At 37.8% G+C, this 22388-nt stretch overlaps 1 protein-coding gene across 5 annotated transcripts in view; it reads left to right on the plus strand.

Annotated features, from left to right (window-relative positions):
* The window catches only part of Pbp49 (proximal sequence element A Pbp49), a 39255-nt gene extending 18355 nt beyond the window's left edge, over positions 1-20900 (plus strand). For all 5 annotated transcript variants that reach the window (XM_053782274.2, XM_053782272.2, XM_053782273.2 and 2 more), the window contains exons 4-11: positions 779-873; positions 7544-7695; positions 10310-10449; positions 11952-12108; positions 13211-13331; positions 13881-14004; positions 14494-14601; positions 19031-20900. In XM_053782274.2, the coding sequence (XP_053638249.1) occupies positions 779-873; positions 7544-7695; positions 10310-10449; positions 11952-12108; positions 13211-13331; positions 13881-14004; positions 14494-14601; positions 19031-19223 (1090 nt within the window). In that variant the 3' untranslated portion in view covers positions 19224-20900. The remainder of the gene's footprint in view (positions 1-778; positions 874-7543; positions 7696-10309; positions 10450-11951; positions 12109-13210; positions 13332-13880; positions 14005-14493; positions 14602-19030) is intronic.
* The last annotated feature ends 1488 nt before the right edge of the window (positions 20901-22388 follow it).

Raw genomic sequence — 22388 nt, forward strand, 5'->3', positions numbered from 1 at the left:
TGTGGGTATTAGTGCTATGACTGGGGGAGCCTGGGCCAGCACCAGCACTGTGGGTATTAGTGCTGGTGCTGGAGTGAATGGAGTGAATGATGGTGAAAGTTTTTCTTTTTCGGGCCACCCTGCCTTGGTGGGAATCGGCCAGTGTGATAATAATAATAAAAAAAAAAAATAATTCAGGGAAGCTAGTTAGTTAGACTTGAGGTCCAGTGTTGGGAAGTACAATGCCTGTACTGCCTGCCTCTATATCTCTTGTGGTTCAAAGGGTCACTTGAGTTATGATATCTATGATTCTGAGACAATAAGACTATTGAGCAATGGTTAACGTTTTACCTTGTTTGGGTTACTCCACCTTGGTGTGAAATGGTTGATTTAGTAAAAAAAATGTATTTTCATTAGTATGTGATGTATGAATTAACTTTACCCATCACCTGTATACATGTATTTTATGCTTTTTTTTAATTGGGCTCTAGGATTTTTTTTTCTCCCATAGAAAAGGATTTATTTTATTCAAAATTTCAGTCAAATAGTGATATGAGAATTGAGGAAATAATATTAGCTTCAATCTGTACTGTATAAGCAAGTTTCAGTCAGTATAAAAGTATATATTTTTTTTTTTAAGAGTAAAAAGGCACAATGCCGTGACTGGAACAATACACAGATAACCCACACATAGGAGAAAGAAACTTGTGTGCGAGTTATTTGGGTTAATTTTTTTTATAAAAATGTTCCTTTCTTGTATGTTGCACAAATTTTAATCGCATATTTTCTCCCCCTTTAGTATTAATATGCTAACTGTTGAAGATGAATTGGCTGTACAAGATGTACTTGATGGCCCTGTCCGACATTCTGGCCGCCTCACCAACTGGTATGCTGGTAAGTGATCCCTTTGAAATTAATACCACAAATTTGTTAGCAGTGGTCTGCACTTGCAGTTTAGGAGACTAGTATCATCCTATAACCAAGGATTTTTTGAGGTCATTCTTTAATGTGGTGTTAAAGCAGTATTATACAGTATTGCATTTCTAGATCATAAACAATCATATCAGATTTTATGCAGTACATTTATACAGTTTAATGTAAAATATTAATATGTAATGATCATATATACTAAATACTCTACTATGTCAGTTGTATCTCATACTGCTAGCTTATATAATTATTCAATTTCTACTTTACTAACTGTAATCTAATCTACATTATTATGTACAGAAGTTATATATAGTAGGGCCCCACTTATATGGCAGGTTAGGCTCCAGGCTACTACCGGAAAGCGGACATCGCCGGAAAGCAGAATGCCATTTTTTCCACTTATAAATGCATATAAATGCCAGATAACAAGTTTACACTAACATATATTAAGGATAGAACAAGGCATTAGAAATAATAAAAAGTAAAATATACACACAGTACACTCATTACTTACCTTAAAATATTTGTAGTCTTAATGTAGGGTGAGAGGTGAGTAGTATTTATTTGTAGGAAGTCAAGTGTAGGAGGTATGGTAGCCTGCCAGGACACACCACCCACACGTAATACTCTATGACATTTAAAGCACCCCAGAGTGATAAAATGCATATACAGTACATTCATTACTTACCTTAAAATATTTGTAGTCTTAATGTAGGATGAGAAGTGAGTAAACGAGGTAAAATGAATAAATGAGAGAGAGAGAGAGAGAGAGAACGACTAAGTGAGAGACGCAGAGTATATAAACAAACAGACGAACTCATCTGGTCATGGTTGATACACATTCATCTTCATGTAACATCTCGTATTTGTGTTAATTTATTCTACTGTGGGGTGTATTTATCGTGTTTATATGTTATGTAGCATGGTTATTATATAATTTTTAAAAAATATCATAGATGGATTAATGAAAATGTTTATATTAACATAATATATGCCATTTAATGCACCTCAGAGTTATTATTATTATTATCATTAATATGGTATCCTCAAGACTAATAAGACACTCTTAGTGATTTTAATGTATACCTGCATGCCAGCACAGTGTGTATGTATGTATGTATGTATATATGTGTGTGTGTATGTAAAATGTGTAAGGGGTGGGTGCATGATGGATGTATGTACAATTATAACAACGGTGCCAGAATTCATTTTGTGTGTAACAAATGCACTTTGGCACAGTTACCCTTTAGCAGTGATGACATTGATTTACCTAAATTTAATACAAATGACCCATTGCCATATATTGATGATTATGATTGTTTTATGAAAACAGGCCTTCACTTTATTCATGTCAATGCAAGATCACTTCTTCCTAAATTGGCAGAGATTAGGATTCTAGCTAACAAAATTAGGGCGGCAGTTATAACCATCTCTGAATCTTGGTTGGATGATACGGTGACTGACGACGAGGTCAAAATAGATGGTTACAATATAAAATGCTTAGATAGGAACAGAAAGGGTGGTGGAGTATGTGCCTACATTAGAAATGACTTAGCTTACAACCCAAGACCTGATTTAAATAACAATAAACTGGAGATTCTATGGTTTGAAGTGCTGCTTCCTAAGACCAAACCCATCTTAGTAGGAACTAGTTACCGCCCTCCTACCCAGGACCAGTTCTTAGAAGACTTTTCCAGAGTCTTGTCCGGAGTTGAAAACAATTGCGAGACAATAATACTGGGCGACTTCAATATCTGTTTTCAGCAGCAAAATAACGGGCTATGCAAAAGGTATAAGCAAATTCTAGGATTAAATAGTTACACTCAACTAATTAATACTCCAACCTGGATCACACAGTTCTCAGCCACCCTAATTGACCACATACTTTGTAACCGCTCTGAGAACATTAGTCAGTCAGGCGTCATTACCACAGGTCTTAGTGATCATTTCATCATTTACTGCACCAGGAAAATCACTAGGGATAGGATAGGCCTACACAGGACAATAAAAATGAGGTCAACTAGAAACTACAGTAAAGAAACACTGGTAAATAGGCTACACAATTGTGACTGGACAGAGATAACAAGTTGCACGGACGTAAACGATGCCTGGGAAAAATTCAAAACAATGTTCACTACCATCCTTGATAATATTGCACCAGTTAAAGAGGTTAGGATTAAACGAAGAACTGAACCCTGGATGAATACTACTGAGATATTAGATAATATGAAATTCAGAGACCAGCTGCTAAAAAGATTTAAAGCAAACAGACAGGATATTGCAGCACTAAATGAATTCCAAAGGGTGAGGAACAGAGTACAGAGACTTATACAAGGAGCAAAGGCAAAGCACTACTCAAAAATTGAAGAGTATAAGCATAACCCCAGAAAGCTCTGGCAACAACTAAAACAGTTGGGGTATAGCCATAAGCCAGTAGATAGGTCTAACATAGTACTCACTATCGATAATGAGGTATGCCATGAAACATCTAAGGTGGCAAATTGCTTTAATTCCTACTACACATCTGTTGCATCAACACTAGTAAGTAAACTACCAGCTGCATCAAATACCTTTAACACAGACTCTGATAAGTTTCAAACATACTATACCAATAAAGGGGTAACCCCAAACAGTTGTCAACTAGTAAGTGTATCTCATGACTTTATTCAAAAAGAACTAAGCAGGTTAAACCCAACTAAGAGCACAGGCCCTGATAACATCCCGTCTAAGTTCCTAAAAGATGGTGCTTCTGAACTGTCAATCCCTATTGCTCACATAATAAATCTATCAATCACCACTAATACCGTACCGGAGGGGTTCAAGGAGGCCAGAATTACTCCTATCTTCAAGAAAAATAGTAGGTCTGATGTAAGCAACTATAGGCCTGTTAGTATACTCAGTATAATATCTAAAATTCTAGAGAGGGCAGTGTATTCTCAAGTAGTTAAGTACCTTAATGACAACAACATTCTCCATAGCTATCAATCGGGCTTTAGAAGATCCTACTCAACCGACACCTCCCTTATTAATCTGATGGATTACCTGAGAACTGAAATGTCAAAGGGGAACCTCATAGGTATGGTAACCTTAGACCTGCAAAAGGCCTTCGATACTGTCAACCACAATATATTATGTAATAAACTTCAAGCTATCGGTATAGGTTCTGTAGACTGGTTTAAGTCCTACCTTAGCAACAGGAGACAAATAGTCAAAATCAACAAAACAGAATCAGAACCCCTGCCGATAACATGTGGAGTTCCCAAGGTAGTATTCTGGGTCCCTTATTATTCTTACGTTATGTCAATGATATGCCTATCAGTGTCAAGTGCAAACTCCTACTGTATGCAGATGACAATGCTCTGTTAGTGTCAGGTAAAGACCCACAAGATATTGCTAATGTTTTAACACTGGAACTGGAGTCCTGCAGCAAATGGTTAGTAGACAACAAACTATCATTACACCTAGGGAAAACTGAAGCCATTCTCTTTGGCACAAAACATAAACTGAGAAGGGTAAATAACTTTAATGTTCAATGTAATGGGGAGCCCATCACTTTGGTTTCATCAGTAAAATATTTGGGAATTCCCTTTGACCCATGCATGTCAGGAGAATTGATAGGGAACAGTGTAGTAAAGAAAGCGAATGCCAGACTGAAGTTCCTGTATAGACAAGCACAGTGTCTACCTACTGAGGCTCGCAGAACCCTATATCTAGCCCTTATACAATGTCATATGGATTACGCTTGCTCTTCTTGGTACTCTGCCTTGACAAAAAAACTGAAAGATAGACTGCAAATCACCCAGAACAAAATCGTAAGATTCATCCTGGGGCTGGGACCAAGAGAACATGTAGGCCAGGATGAATTACAGCAGTTGGATATGCTGAATGTTGAAGACAGAGTAAAACAACTGAAGCTAAATCATGTTTATAAAATTGCTCACAAACAGTGTCCAGAATATCTTGCTGTCAATTTTGTCAAGGTTGGGAACCAAAGCAATCATCGCACTAGGGGGAGAGAGCACAACTTTGTAGTACCCACAGTCATTGGCCAGGCTTCAAACACCTTTTATTGTACAGCAATAAAGGAATGGAACAGACTACCCGCACATGTCAAAGCCAGTCATAGCATGAACCAGTTCAAGAAGAGTGCCAAAAGGTGTCTGATGAATGTAGCTACAGAAAGGGAGGGGAATGATTTTCTATTTTTTATCTAACATACGTGTAAATTTTACCTTATTCTTAGTAATGACCCTCGTATTGTAGATAGTCTTAATGACCCTCGTGTAGTAGATAGTCTTTTTAGTATGATAATAAGATGTTATCTTCATTATAGAATAATAAGAAAATATTATAACCTTTATATTATAATAATAAGGTAAAAGGACCCCAATGGAAATAAGTCACTCTGTCTGACTTTTTTGGGTTATCCTAGGTTCTCTACACATATGCTGCTATGTATGATAATTCTATGTAACTGTATTTGTGTATACCTGAATAAACTTACTTACTTACTTAAGTTTATTTAGGTACAGGTACACATAAGTATAATTATCAGAGTATGTGGCAGATGTTGCAAGTACGTATATGGAATAGGTGGTAAGTTACTAAATGCTGTAAAGAGTTTCTATGAGGATAGTGAGGCTCAGATTAGGGTGTGTAGAAGAGAGGGAGACTACTTCCCGGTAAAAATAGGTCTTAGACAGGGATGTGTAATGTCACCATGGTTGTTTAATATATTTATAGATGGGGTTGTAAAAGAAGTAAATGCTAGGGTGTTCAGGAGAGGGGTGGGATTAAATTATGGGGAATCAAATACAAAATGGGAATTGACACAGTTACTTTTTGCTGATGATACTGTGTTTATGGGAGATTCTAAAGAAAAATTGCAAAGGTTAGTGGATGAGTTTGGGAGTGTGTGTAAAGGTAGAAAGTTGAAAGTGAACATAGAAAAGAGTAAGGTGATGAGGGTATCAAATGATTTAGATAAAGAAAAATTGGATATCAAATTGGGGAGGAGGAGTATGGAAGAAGTGAATGTTTTCAGATACTTGGGAGTTGACATGTCGGCGGATGGATTTATGAAGGATGAGGTTAATCACAGAATTGATGAGGAAAAAAAGGTGAATGGTGCATTGAGGTATATGTGGAGACAAAAAATGTTATCTATGGAGGCAAAGAAGGGAATGTATGAAAGTACAATGGACCCCTGCTTAACGATCACCTCCCAATGCGACCAATTATGTAAGTGTATTTATATAAGTGCATTTGTACGTGTATGTGTGGGGGTCTGAAATGGACTAATCTACTTCACAATATTCCTTATGGGAACAAATTCGGTCAGTACTGGCACCTGAACATACTTCTTGAATGAAAAAATATCGTTAATCGGGGTCCACTGTATAGTAGTACCAACACACTTATATGGGTGTGAAGCTTGGGTTGTGAATGCAGCAGCGAGGAGGCAGTTGGAGGCAGTGGAGTCCTGTCTAAGGGCAATGTGTGGTGTAAATATTATACAGAAAATTAGGAGTGTGGAAATTAGGAGAAGGTGTGGAGTTAATAAAAGTATTAGTCAGAGGGCTGAAGAGGGGTTGTTGAGGTGGTTTGGTCATTTAGAGAGAATGGATCAAATAGAATGACATGGAAAGCATTTAAATCTGTAGGAGAAGGAAGGCGGGGTAGGGGTTGTCCTCGAAAAGGTTGGAAGGAAGGGGTAAGGGAGGTTTTGTGGGCGAGGGGCTTGGACTTCCAGCAGGCGTGCATGAGCGTGTTCAATAGGAGTGAATGGAGACGAATGGTATTTGGGACCTGATGATCTGTTGGAGTGTGAGCAGGGTAATATTTAGTGAAGGGATTCAGGGAAACCGGTTATTTTTATATAACCAGACTTGAGTCCTGGAAATGGGAAGTACAATGCCTGCACTCTAAAGGAGGGGTTTCGGAATATTAGCAGTTTGGAGGGATATGTTGTGTATCTTTATGTGTACGTATATGCTTCTAAACTGTTGTGTTTTGAGCACCTCTGCAAAAACAGTGATTATGTGTGAGTGAGGTGAAAGTGTTGAATGATGATGAAAGTATTTACTTTTTGGGTCACCCTGCCTCGGTGGGAGACGGCCGACTTGTTGAAAAAAAAAATGTACATGTATATATAAAACATGAAATAACTTTAAAACACTTGAAATTTTGGAAAGTTTCCAGACATAATGGAGAGACATAATGCTCACGGAGAATGTAAACAGACAGGGTGGGGTGCGGTGACTGTATTAGAAAGTCAGGTGGGGGGAGCCATAGAGTGAGTTTTGGTCATACTAATTTGAAATGTCCATATGAGCGGAATGCCATAAGGTGAAACGCCGTAAAGCGGGGCCCTACTGTATGCTTAATTGTTGGTCAGGAGGAATATTATGATAGGATGCAAGTAAAGTGTGATAGTTTAGCATGTAGAATATACACTTGGAGTACATGAGATTAAAATGGCTCATAGGTGACCAATATCATGAAAATGGAAAGAGGAGGAACATGTGGGTTTGTTGCCATCAAGACATTGAAAACAGAGAAGACTGAACTGTATTGTGTTTTTGACCATGCTTTGTGTATACCTTATTCCTATTATTCATTTATTTATTTGCAGGTTCTTTCCAAGATGGAATCATCCCAGCAGGGGCAGCAGATACACTGGCAACATTACAGGCTCAAACAGAGGAGCTATACCTACGTAACACAGTCAGAGATTATGCCCGCCTGCGCAATAGATTACTAAAATACTTCTCCACTGTACGAATGGTGAGTTGTAGGAGCAGTATTTGAGCTTAGAGGAATACAGTGCCTACCATAATTTTGTGTAAGCATATAACTTGAGTGTATGAACATTGTACTGTACATGTAGTTTTAATAAAGTAAAGGTATATATCTGAAAAATATATGCTGGATATATAACGTAAATTAAATGATTGCATGTCTTTAGATTTTTCTAAAATGAAAAATTCAATGATAAATTTCAAAATAGCCTTCCAAGAGATTGATAGTGAAATTCAAAAAAGCAAAACAAAAAACTTCACAATATATGTTAGATCACACTGGAATATGTAATGGTTGTGTGGTTATTGTGAACCCCCCCCCCAAAAAGTGGAAAAAATAAGTACAGTGGACCCCTGACTTATGATGGCCTCAACCTACGATAAAATCGACTTAGGATGCTTGTCAGCGTAAAAATTTGACCCCAACCTACGTTGAAAAACTCGACTTAAATCATTCGTCCCAAACGTGGCCATCTGGTCTGTCTGGCCTGAGCGCCTCAGTTGAGCTAGTGTGGCATTGTTCACAAGCCAGGGTGGACGGTTGCATGCGTACATTCGATAAATTTTGTATTATTCCAGTGTTTTTAGTGCTTGTAACTGCTAAATAAGCCACCATGGGCTTATCGAGAATACCAAGAAACAATTAACCTCAGACGGTTAGCCACCCAGGATAACCCAAGAAAGTCAGTGTGTCATTGAGGACTGTCTAACTTATTTCCATTGGGGTCCTTAATCTTGTCCCCCAGGGTGCGACCCACACCAATTGACTAACACCCAGGTGAACAGGAAAAAATGCCTGGAACTACTGCTCATATTGGTGAATTTAAGGCCAGCAAAGGTTGGGTGGAGGGATTTAAGAATCATAGTGGCATACACAGTGTGATAAGGCCTGTTCTGGAAGAAAATGCCAAACAGGACCTACATTACTCAGGAGGAAAAGGAATTCCCAGGACACAAACAGTGTCTCATCACTCATCACCACATCTTCAACAAAGGTAAGTGTCATTTATTCTTCATTTAGTACACTAGTACATGCACAATATATATTGTGCATGTATCCTTCTTCTTGTGTATAGGAAAATGTATATTTCATGTGGTAAAAAGAAGTTTTTTCATACTTTTGGGTGTCTTGAATGGATTAATTTGATTTCCTTTATTTCTTATGGGGAAAATTAATTCGACTTACGATAATTTCATCTTGCAATGTGCTCTCTGGAACGGATTAATATTGTAAGTTGGGGGTCCACTGTACAGTCTCAAGACATGTTACACGATACATCCTACATCCAAGATATGAAAGTTATGAAATAAGACTTATAACATTAAGAATGCCCTCTTTAGTTGACAGGAAAGTAAATGGGAAGACATGATAACTTTAAGATCACAAAAGGGGTTATAGTAAATAGACATGCTGTTGGAGTGTGAGCAAAGTAACATTTTTGAAAGGATTCAGGGAAACAAATTAGCTGGACTCGAGTCCTGGAGGTAGGAAGTAGAGTGCCTGCATTCTGAAGGAGAGGTGAAGATATGTTGCAGTTTTTTAACTGTAGTATTGGCACACCTGTGGCAAGACAGTGATGGAGTGAGTGATGATGAAAGTGTTTCTTTTTTTGGTCACACAGCCTTGGTGGAAAATGGCTGGAGTTTATCTGGAGTTTATCTGGAGAGAGTTCCGGGGGTCAACGCCCCCGCGGCCCGGTCTGTGACCAGGCCTCCTTAGGTCAGTGTCCCAGGATGCGACCCACACCAGTCGACTAACACCCAGGTACCCATTTTACTGATGGGGAACATAGACAACAGGTGGAAAGAAACACGTCCAATGTTTCTACTCTGGCTGGGAATCGAACCCAGGCCCTCACCGTGTGAAGCGAGAGCGTTAACCACCAGGCCACCAGAGCCACCCAGGCCACCAGAGCTGATGGCTGATGTGTTAAAAAGAAAAAAAAAAAAGAGAAGAGGCAACAATTGTAAATAGAAGGAAATGGTGTCAGTAGGATTCTTCACTGTATTTTTTGGATTTTTTTCACAAAGTTGTGGCATAGGTGATGGATGGAATGGCGCCTGGTTGCTCTGGGTTTTAGGCCACATTGCACCTTGTTTATACAGTTTGTTTGCTTCAAGGGAGGTGGTTGCTTGATGCCAGTGAAGGGCTCTTGGTTAAATGAATAAAAGCCACCCACCATTTCCTTGGATTGAATTTAATTGTCCCACATTGCAAGGTACTGTAGACCCTCATCTGTTTAGTACTTTCCTATGAAATATAAAAATAATGTACTGGTACTATTAATTGTTTATAAAAGTGTGAAAACCCAGTTTGCAAAAGATATTAAGCACTGTATTACAACCTCTAGCAACTTATTACCATCAATGACAAACTAAAAACAGAACACCCTAAATATGGCTCTTGCAACTATAGGTAGGTAACCAGGAACAGATAATAATATACCCTACTGAACAGTACTGTGTTCAATTTTTTGTTTAGAATAAAGCTTTCACTTGATCTCTTAAAGGTTTAGCAATTTTCACGAGTATAATAGTAATTTCACCAGATCATTTTTAATTAAATATTGACCTTTTAATTTTCTCTTCCTGCTAAATAGATTATACGTGAAGATAACAGCCCAGAACCCACCCGATGTGATAAGGATAACGCCAACAACGAGTGCATGCGAGACATCATATTAAATGTCCGTGTCCAGAGGCCATATCACAAGAAGACACACATGAAGAAAGCATGCAAGTATGTATGTAGTAAGATTTTCCTAGCCAAATAGACAAGTTCAGGAGTTCTATAAAGGTGACAGAGTATTGGTGTGCATCGAATAATGATTAAATATCAGTGTGCCAGTAATGTTCAGGCAAAAGTGAATTGATCTTGACCCTTTTGATACTGGCTGTGTCAAGACGAAGTCACAAATAAAAAGTAAATTATGTTTAACCGTCAATTTAATGGACTATTAGAGAAGAGCAGGTGGTCAGTAGTCAGTAATGGATAGAGATGAGATTCTTTTGCTGTGATTGTAACAATAACAGAGAGTGATGTAACTACTGACTTTGTCCACTGTTTCTGAGACAGAACCTAATGAATTGTGTTTCATATTTCCAAAGTTTGTTAACTCAAGGCCGGTTAAATTGAGGGTCTACTCAGCTGTATAGGTGCACCTCTCAACAAACTGGCCATATCCCACTGAGGCAGGGTGACCCAAAAGGGAAAACAAAACTTTCTCCTTTTAAATTTAGTAATATATACAGAAGAAGGGGTTACTAGCCCCTTGCTCCCAGCATTTTAATCACCTCTTACAATATGCATACCTTACAGAGGAAGAATTCTGTCCCACTTCCCCATGGAGATAAGCAAAAATAAACAAGAACAAGAAGTAATAAGAAGATAGAAGAAAACCCAGAGGGATATACGTGCATGTGTAGTCTGACCTAAGTGTAAGTAGAAGTAGCAAGACTTGCCTGAAATCTTGCATGTTTACAAGACAAAAAAAAAAAAGAAAAAAAAAAAGACCAGCAATCTTGCCATTATGTAAAACAATTACAGGCTTTGTTTTACAATCACTTGGCAGGACGGTAGTACCTCCCTGGGTGGTTGCTGTCTACCAACCTACTACCTAGGGCACTAAAATTTATTGATCAAAATTTGCTAGTTCATTTATGGGTGACTGTTGAGTACAGCACAGCCTTTACTTGATTATCTCATTTATTAACATTTACGCTTGTTATCAGGGCACTTTGAAACCAGTTTCTTACAAACGCTAATCTTCAGATATGATCATTACACACATTCATACGTATTATTTTTCTGAACATACTTTTACACTGTTATCTTTCACCAGATGCATTCACATTTTGTGTATAACCATTGTATGCGTGTGGAGAACTCATTTTTTGTATGGTAGAAGTTCATCAAGATCTGTAGATTCAATGATTACAATTTCATGAAAGCTGAATTACTGTACAAATCTTATTTTTTCCCAAATTTTTACCAATTGCATTGTTTTGTTCATGGTCTTTGGAGTTTGTTTAGCAGAGATTGGTAAAGAACTGAAGGTGTAATATTTACAATTTTTGTAAAGCTGAAATATTAAATTATTTTTCTCATTAATTTTTACTATATGCTTTGATATTTTTTAGTAAAGACTGGTCAACCATTGTATATTTAATACTTGTTTTTATTAAGGATGAATTATAAAAGAGAGAGAGTTTCACTAAAATATTTACTATTAATTGTTTCAGTCGATTCCCCACTCACAGTCAAGAGCTATTGCTGCTCGGCTCACAAAAACTGAGTGATCTGCGAGATGCCCTAATCTGTATAAATGACCTCGGAATCAATCAAGATTTATCTCCAGAGCCACAGTTTTATCAGATGTCTCACCTACGCAACAACTCTGTAAGATAAGTTATATGTTAAGAGGCCTAACAAGCCACATGTATTTTTAATCTACTTATACATTTCAGGTACAGGTATAAACCATGGCACAGGTGGGGTTAAAACCCATGGAAAGTGAGTCGTAAAGCTCCAGGGACTTGAACTAGAGTTCATCACGGCCACGTTGGCTTTTAGATTCATCTGTAAAAACTTGCATTTGTGGTCACAGTGGGGCCTATTCTAACCTCCCTATGGTGTATAAATATACCTAGTTGGATGAATCTTATTGTAACCAGCTGGCCTAGTGGCTTATGCACTGGCCTGGAGTTTTATGACTCACTAGCCATGGGTTCTTACCCCACCCATACCGTGGTTTGTTTGCAATCGTGTTATTGTGATTTCACAAGTCAGGTGTAGGTATAGAAGTATGTCATGTTACTGGTCTTCTTTTATATTTCTGTTTAATGACAAATCCAACTGAAATACATACTATTTATGATAACTTTTTTACAAGCCTCTTTAGATATAACATTTATAGGATATCAATACAGTATTTATTCAGTGACTTTTTGTTATTCTGTCTTATTTCCCATACTCACCTTATGTACTACATCAAGAACCTTCAGTGTCTTTGATATCAGTAAGGAATTTCACAGGGCATTGGCATAGGACAACAGATGATCATTCAGGATAAACTTTATGGAATATGGCCAGTAACTAGATTGGTGATGGTTAACACAGCTTTGCCTTTGGGTGAGGAAATCTTGATAATCCTAGGGCTTTATGTCCACAAAAAGGCTAAACTGTATCATACTGTACTGAACTAGTAATTTTTTTAAACACAATTTTCACTACATTTAGACTGAATGAATAATGGTGAATGTGTCTCCCCCCCCCCCTTTTTTTTTTGGGGGGGGGGTCATCTAACCTGGGTGGGAGATGGCCAGTGTGTTAAAAAAATGAAGTGAAGTGCTAAACCCATGTGGGTCATTGAGCACAAGGAAAGATATATGCTGGATCCTCCATTGGTCATGCACCTCATTGACTTTAAGGTGATCAGTGTTTCAGCTTTATAAGGAAACAAATACACATGTTCTTATTAAGTACATTTCATTGTTTTCAGGCGGAGTTTCCATCAGGATTTTTCTATATCAATGGAGTTTTTTATGATGATATAAGGGATCCTAATGCAAAAATTTATAGTGAAGGAATAAGGAAGTGGGCAAAGAAGAGCCCTGAAATTGGTAAGCATATTTTTTTATATATTTGTGAAATGCTGTTATTATTATCATTATTATAATCAAAATTAAGCACTAAGCTCATAAGGGTTATACAGCATGGGAAATGCTGTTTTTAAGAGAAATATCTCATTAAATTAGGCCTTTGAAGCCCAGTCATATGCTACAGCATTGCAAAAACTTGTGCTATTTTGAATAGCTTTTGCACAGATAAAGGGGTACCTTGATGCTAGTGAATGGCTTTTGATCCAGAGAATTGGAGCTACCTTCCCTCTCTTGTATCAGACCTAATTACCTCACATTCTTCAGTTGTATGACAATATAATACTTCCCATTGATTATAATAATAACAATACACAAACAAAATCAACATAGCTTTAGAGCAACAACCCTCTTAGAACTTGCAGCATTACGAGAAAATCACCGAGGCTTTGAAAGGAAAACCAAATGCCAACGTGATCTATACAGATTTTGCAAAGGCATTTGATAAATTAAACCATGTTGTAATAAATTATAAATGAACCACCAGAGGTTAAGATGGATTTTCATTTTCAGGTGAATTGCAGTCCAAAAATATGCATGAAACTATTTTCTTGGATCTGGAGCTGCGTTTAGGATATCCTTATGTATTTTTACATCAGGGAAACTGTGAGCACATCATCATCTTTACTGATGTAAGGTTAGTGTACAGTATTTGTGACATAAAAAATGCAGTTTTGTTATTTAATGGTGTTCAGGTATTGAAATTAGAAAATTTCACATGAATAATCCATTGTAAAATCTAGATCCTCAGTAGCAAGCAGTGTCATCATTGTAAATTCTCTTGGTATTTGTGAATACCATGGAAAGAATTAGCTAGTGAGTTAAAAGCAATAATAATATGGTAACGTGATCAGAAGTCAACTTGAATGGATATATTTTGGTAGCATTGGGATTAAAATGTCATTGTTAAACTTAAAAAGATATAACTTCTTTCTTTCTTTCAACACACCGGCCGTATCCCACTGAGGCGGGGTGGCCCAAAAGGAAAAACGAAAGTTTCTCTTTTACATAAAGTAATATATACAGGAGAAGGGGTTACTAGCCCCTTGCAAAAGATATAATTATTCAGTTTTATTCCCTTAAATTTCTTTTGCAGCTGATCTTTCTGACTCATTATTCTTTGTAGGTTGCATCATCGACATGATGTTCAGGACCCTGCCAGATACCCACTGCTGCGTGGCCAGGCCTCAAAACTCTCCGTTAAGTGCTTCATATGCTCCCTACACTTAGCAAAGTTAGTGTTGCTCTGAAAATCATTTTTTACTTACTCTGAAATGCCTGGAATTTCCTTTCCTTTCTGAAAATTAGATATATTCTTCTCTTAGATATGCAGTAAATTTCCATAAAATATGCAGTTTAGGCCTGAAATTGGCATTACTTGTGAAATCGCAACTTCCGCTATGAATAACATATTGGAAAAATAGTTACATTCTTAGCACCTCTCCAAAAGCCAATCAGTTTTTTTTATTTATTTCATCGAAAATAAAGTTTGATATAGATGTTGTTCGCTGATCTAGAAATGTATCTTGGGGGCTTACAGATGTCATGGGCAAAAAAGTACACAATGTAGATTTAACCCTGGATAATCTAATATAGTCATCGTAATTGCACATGTAGCCAAACAGGTTAAACAAAGAATTTTTTTCTTAACTCTACGGCTGTCCTTTGCCAAGGCAGGGTGACCCGAAGAAGAAAACATTCACTCAGTTGCTATCTTTCCAGAAGTATGTTCATATCACAATCTGATAACCCTCCAACTGCAACATCCCCACCCCCGTCCTGAGTGCAGACAGTACTGTATTACCTACCATTTCTAAGGCCTCGGGAAGGGGGGGGAGGCAGTAGCTGACTTGGTTAAGCCCTACTTTCCCTCAACTGGGAAGTAGGGCTCAGCATGGCATGCGCTCTGATGACCTTCAAAATCACCACTACCACCACCAAGATCTTAGCTTTATTACACTATTTTCTTACTAATAACCTTTTTCACATTTTATTATCCATCAATATATTCAACAATTATATAAAGATTTTTTTTTTTTTATTTAACAAGTCGGCCGTCTCCCACCGAGGCAGGGTGACCCAAAAAAAGAAAGAAAATCCCCAAAAGGAAAATACTTTAATCATCATTCAACACTTTCACCTCACACATAATCACTGTTTTTGCAGTGGTGCTCAGAACACAACAGTTTAGAAGCATATACCTATAAAGATACACAACATATCTCTCCAAACTGCTAATATCCCAAACCCCTCCTTTAGAGTGCAGGCATTGTACTTCCCATTTCCAGGACTCAAGTCCGGCTATATAAAAATAACCGGTTTCCCTGAATCCCTTCACTAAATATTACCCTGCTCACACTCCAACAGATCGTCAGGTCCGAAATACCATTCGTCTCCATTCACTCCTATCTAACACGCTCACGCACACTTGCCGGAAGTCCAAGCCCCTCACCCATAAAACCTCCTTTACCCCCTCCCTTCAACCTTTTTGAGGACAACCCCTACCCCGCCTTCCTTCCCCTACAGATTTATACGCTCTCCATGTCATTCTACTTTGATCCATTCTCTCTAAATGACCAAACCACCTCAACAACCCCTCTTCAGCCCTCTGACTAATACTTTTATTAATTCCACACCTTCTCCTAATTTCCACACTCCGAATTTTCTGCATAATATTTACACCACACATTGCCCTTAGACAGGACATCTCAGCTGCCTCCAACCACCTCCTCGCTTCTGCATTCACAACCCAAGCTTCACACCCATATAAGAGTGTTGGTACTACTATACTTTCAAACATTCCCTTCTTTGCCTCCATAGGTAACGTTTTTTGTCTCCACATATACCTCAACACACCACTCACCTTTTTCCCTCATCAATTCTATGATTAACCTCATCCTTCATAAATTCATCCGCCGACACGTCAGTTCCCAAGTATCTGAAAACATTCACTTCTTCCATACTCCTCCTCCCCAATTTGATATCCAATTTTTCTTTATCTAAATCATTTGATACTCTCATCACCTTACTCTTTTCTATGTTCACTTTCAACTTTCTACCTTTACATACACTCCCAAACTCATCCACTAACCTTTGCAATTTTTCTTTAGAATCTCCCATGAACACAGTATCATCAGCAAAAAGCAACTGTGTCAATTCCCATTTTGTATTTGATTCCCCATAATTTAATCCCACCCCTCTCCCGAACACCCTAGCATTTACTTCTTTTACAACCCCATCTATAAATATATTAAACAACCATGGTGACATTACACATCCCTGTCTAAGACCTACTTTTACCAGGAAGTAGTCTCCCTCTCTTCTACACACCCTAACCTGAGCCTCACTATCCTCATAAAAACTCTTTACAGCATTTAGTAACTTACCACCTATTCCATGTATGTACTTGCAACATCTGCCACATTGCTCCCCTATCCATTCTATCATATGCCTTTTCTAAATCCATAAATGTAATAAAAACTTCCCTTTCTTTCTTTCTTTCAACACACCGGCCGTATCCCACCGAGGCGGGGTGGCCCAAAAGGAAAAACGAAAGTTTCTCCTTTTACATTTAGTAATATATACAGGAGAAGGGGTTACTAGCTCCTTGCTCCCGAAAAACTTCCCTACCTTTATCTAAATACTGTTCACATATATGCCTCAATGTAAACACTTGATCTACACATCCTCTACCCACTCTGAAACCTCCTTGCTCATCCGCAATCCTACATTCTGTCTTACCTCTAATTCTTTCAGTTATAACCCTACCGTACACTTTTCCTTGTATACTCAGTAAACTTATTCCTCTATAATTTTTACAGTCTCTTTTGTCCCCCTTCCCTTTATATAAAGGGACTATACATGCTCACTGCCAATCCCTAGGTACCTTCCCCTGTTTCATACATTTATTAAACAAAAATACCAACCACTCCAACACTATATCCCCCCTGCTTTTAACATTTCTGTTATGATCCCATCAGTTCCAGCTGCTTTACCCCCTTTCATTCTACATAATGCCTCACGCACCTCCCCCACACTCACATCCTGTTCTTCTTCACTCCTAAAAGATGGTATACCTCCCTGGCCAGTGCATGAAATTACCGCTTCCCTTTCTTCGTCGACATTTAAAAGTTCCTCAAAATATTCTCGCCATCTACCCAAAACCTCCATCTCCCTGTCTACTAACTCCCCTACTCTGTTTTTAACTGAGAAATCCATTCGTTTTCTAGGCTTCCTTAACTTGTTTAACTCACTCCAAAATTTTTTCTTATTTTCATTAAAATTCTTTGACAGTGCCTCTCCCGCTCTATCATCTGCTCTCCTTTTGCACTCTCTCGCCACTCTCTTCACCTTTCTACTCTCCATATACTCTACTCTTCTTATAACACTTCTGCTTTGTAAAAACCTCTCATAAGCTAACTTTTTGTCTTTTATCACACCCTTTACTTCATCATTCCACCAATCACTCCTCATTCCTCCTGCACCCACTCTCCTATAACCACAAACTTCTGCCCTTCATTCTAATACTGCATTTTTAAAACTATTCCAACCCTCTTCAACCCCCCCCCCCCACTACTCATACTTGCACCAGCCCACCTTTCTGCCAATAATTGCTTGTATCTCACCCGAACATCCTCCTCCCTTAGTTTATACACTTTCACCTCCTCCTTGCTTGTTGTTGCCACCTTCCTCTTTTCCCATCTACCTCTTACTCTTACTGTAGCTACAACTAAATAATGATCCGATATATCAGTTGCCCCTCTATAAACGCGTACATCCTGGAGCCTACCCATCAACCTTTTATCCACGAATACATAATCTAACAAACTACTTTCATTACGTGCTATATCACACCTTGTATATTTATTTATCCTCTTCTTCATAAAATATGTATTACTTATTACCAAACCTCTTTCTACACATAGCTCAGTTAAAGGCTCCCCATTTTCATTTACCCCTGGCACCCCAAAATTACCTACTACTCCCTCTACAACATTTTTGCCCACTTTAGCATTGAAATCCCCAACCACCATTACTCTCACACTTGGCTCAAAACTCCCCCCACATTCACTCAACATTTCCCAAAATCTCTCTCCTCTACACTTCTCTCTTCTCCAGGTGCATATACGCTTACTATAACCCACTTTTCACATCCAACCTTTATTTTACCACATAATCCAAGGGTAAGTAAATAACTTAGACACAGGAATGTGTACTTAGTGTGATCAAGGGTTACTAGCCTTCATGCATTCCTCTCACCATTGCACATCCTGAATATCTACCTAAATTTTCATAGAAACCATCAGTTTCATGCTTAATTGACACATTTCAGTGATAGCTCCTATCCACATTGTAATACTGACATAAAATAATTTCTAGCTGGACTATATAGAAAAACCTGTAATTTCCTTGAGGGCTTGATGGGTGGCCATATGTAAAATCTTTAAAATCTTAAAATGCTTTACTCTGGCCACTTATTTAACCACATTATTGAAGTCTAATCACATCTGAAGTAGTTGTCTAATTTAGTAAGAGTTTAAGAACAGGAACATTGCAGCCGGCCTTCTGGTTTGTGCTAGGAAGGTTCTGTAATAGCATGGCTGTCACATAGCTAAAATAGTATGCAACACATTCATAAATATATATATGTATTTTTTTTTTAGCTGGATAGTGATGGATGAGCCTCAGTTTCCAATACCAAATGCTCATGTGTGTGATCGATGTCTCAAGATATTCTGCTACGACTCTCATGGGATGAAGACCAGTAACATCAAAGTGTACCCATTCATTGATGAATTTATGGTACAACAGAAGAAGATAATAGATAATGCAAAATTTCTTAAAGGCCAGATATAAACAGATGATTACTTAATTGTTACATTCTTCAGAGGAGGATGTGCCTTAATGCTTCATGAAGGACTCTTGATACAAGGAGTTGGAGCTACCCTCTTGAACTGGATTACCTCTTGCTCCACAAGCACTGTAAGACCTCTTTAGGGTTAGTGCTACTCAGTGAATGTAATAATTTGTTGCTACTTGTAAAGAGCAAATGTTCACACTTTTGTTAATACAATATGTACATTATAGGGTAGATAACATTTGTGGAGTGTTCATCTCTAATGATGTGATGTAGTATTATAATCATAAGTATATACTGTACCTATAGGGTAATACAGTGTTTGGTAAAAAAACATTCAGGATTAATAAAAAAAAAAAAACTTCTAATTTCTTGGATCAAGAGCCCTATGCCAGCATCAAGGCACCATTAGTGTGTTAATCTTAGTTACTGGAGCTTAATTTATGTGATGAATCTACTATCTTTGTCATAAAGTCATGAACCACACATCAAATGTGACGGAAAATATGGGTAGGGAAGGAAAAAAATGTACTGTATGCAATATGGTTTATTTATAAGCTACATTATAAAATTAGTTATTCTGATGGCAAGTAAGAGAGAGCTTCAAACAATCACAGTGTTCATTCCAGTATGCCAAGTGGAAGAGCCCTGGCATGCTTTAATATATAAATAATATCTTTGTTATGTGCTTCAGTGGCCCTTGTAGGTGTAGCACTTCTTTTGATTATAGTACGTGTTTCGGTACAACAGAAATTAATGCCGGCCTGGCAACATGTAGTGGGACATAAAATTCCTAAGTCTACAGGTTACATGCTCAGTGCCTTCTAGGTTTGTGCAGTAGATGGATGTCTCTCTGGTCTCCCTGCATTATGTGGTCTTGAATGCTGAGTTCGTCAGACCTTTTTTGCTATTGACAAATTAATATGGGCAAGAATAAGTTACTGACAACAGAGAATTGCACAGGTCTTTGGATTACATAAAGAAAATAATAGAGGGGCATTGTCATATGTGTGTTAAGTGAGGAATTGGGTGCTTCGGTTCCATGACAGCAGTGATGACATGAAAGCCTAGATTAAGCCTAGACAAACTTTTTCATATATGCTACCTGTAATACTTTTATTACAGTTATTATACATGGAGACATTTGTCTAGGCTTCTTTGGAGGTGCTCTTGGCATGGGCTTGTCAACCACTGTCACAAAACTAATACAACCAGTGCCTCACTGTACCACCCAACTATGCCTTCTATTCCCTCCATTTGATGGCCTGCCTTATGTAATCCAATGATGTGTAATTGTGTATTGTGTCAGCAACTTAGTCTTGCCTATATTAATTTGTCTATAACCAAACAAGTTTGACAAGCTTAATACTACTCAAGACCACACTGTATCACAGACAATTATACATCCACTACACAACCCTAGAAGGCACTAAGCATGCAGCCAGCAGCCTTAGGGAGTCCTGTGACATCCCACGTAAGTGTTGCCAGGCCGGCATTAATTTTTGATGTATTAGCACACACATGACAGGGTCAGGTATTAATAAACTGTACTGGGTGCCTCTACCCGACATACTTTAGTGATAAACACTGTACAGTGCAGACTACAAGTGAGAATAGGTCACAGTTAAGAGGTAATTTTGATTACTAAATATATTAATAAATCTTATATATGTATATGCTGTAGTTTTAATGCCTCTTTCTTCCAGGTAAGTACCTTGAAGATGGTGAAAGGCTCTTGATTCAAGTAACTGGGACTACACTTCCTTGGATAAAACCTAATTACCTCCCATTTCCCAAATACTGCATGGTTCTCTATGGGTTAAGCACTTTCCCCATGATTACAATAATTTTACTTCAGACCTAAACATCACTGAACTACACCTTTGATGCAATTCATAGTTGGTTGGAAGATTAGAAAATGTTTCATTCCACAACAAAGTTTTCAATCAAAATTACTCAAAAATTTTGTTGCAAAATGAAAGTACATCACAAAATTACCAGAGATAACATCTCAAGGATTTTAGTAAATACTCCATTCTTGGGGAGTGCTAAACCTGTAGGAGTCCTATAGTGCCTGGGAAAGTGGGAGGCAATCAGGTTCAAGGAAAGGAGGATAGGCTCAATTCCTTGGATAAAGTCTTGCCCCAAAATTTGGGCATCTCTCTAGATGAATCAGTACACAAATATATTCATGTATTTCCAATTTTATCTTTAGTAGATAAAAAATTTATCTGAATCTTGCTTAGTGTAAATATAAAAAAATAAAAGTGTTAAGTCACACTGTAGTGTAGAACTTTAGTTATGTACAAATATAAAAAATATCATTATTACATTCTGGGTTGGGGGGGTGTCACACACCTATATGGGTTATACAGAGCTTAGGGAAACAGGAGATAATCAGTTTCAATCCAAGTTTAGGACTGTCAGGTCGAACACCTTGGATCAAGGGCCCCTCACTAGCATCAAGAAACCTTGTTTAATTCCTTCAAAGGAGATACCTGGATGCTAGTGAAGGGCTCTTGATTTAGGGAATTGGGCTTGTGCTTCCCTTGTATCAAACCTAGTTGCCGATGTGTTAAAAAAATCTAAAACCTTTTCTACAATTATCTTTAAAACAACAGTCAATATTATTATAATTGGGGGATCATACAGTGCACTGGGAATGGAAGGCAATCAGGAGAGAACAGGTTCACTTCCTTGTATCAAGATCCCCTACCCAGCATCACAACATATCCCTTGAGGAAAATTACTAAGAAGATTTTAACATCTCATCTTGTACAAATGTCATTAAAACAATGAGCAAAGGTTAACACATTTGAATAACACTGTAAACTGTTCATTACAATATTCTAACTGAACAATCTTCATGAGTTTAATAAGCATCATCAATGTTATTAAAGTACACAGGAAGGCCCCACTTTACAGTGTTTCACTTACACAGCAGTTTTTCATCATACCCATTCTTCATTTATTCAGACTTTCTACAATAAATATATTCACCACTCACTATAAGCCAAGAACAAAAATATTTTAAGGTAAGTAATGTGTATACTGTACATGCATTTTTTAGGCTTAGCTATACTGCTCACTTAATATATGATAATGTAAGCAAGTTTTGAGGATTTTATATTCCTTTAAAAGTGGAAAAAAAATAACTATGGCTC

The sequence above is a fragment of the Cherax quadricarinatus genome, unplaced genomic scaffold (assembly GCF_038502225.1).
Source record: "Cherax quadricarinatus isolate ZL_2023a unplaced genomic scaffold, ASM3850222v1 Contig26, whole genome shotgun sequence".
NCBI classification, from domain to species: Eukaryota; Metazoa; Arthropoda; class Malacostraca; order Decapoda; family Parastacidae; genus Cherax; species Cherax quadricarinatus.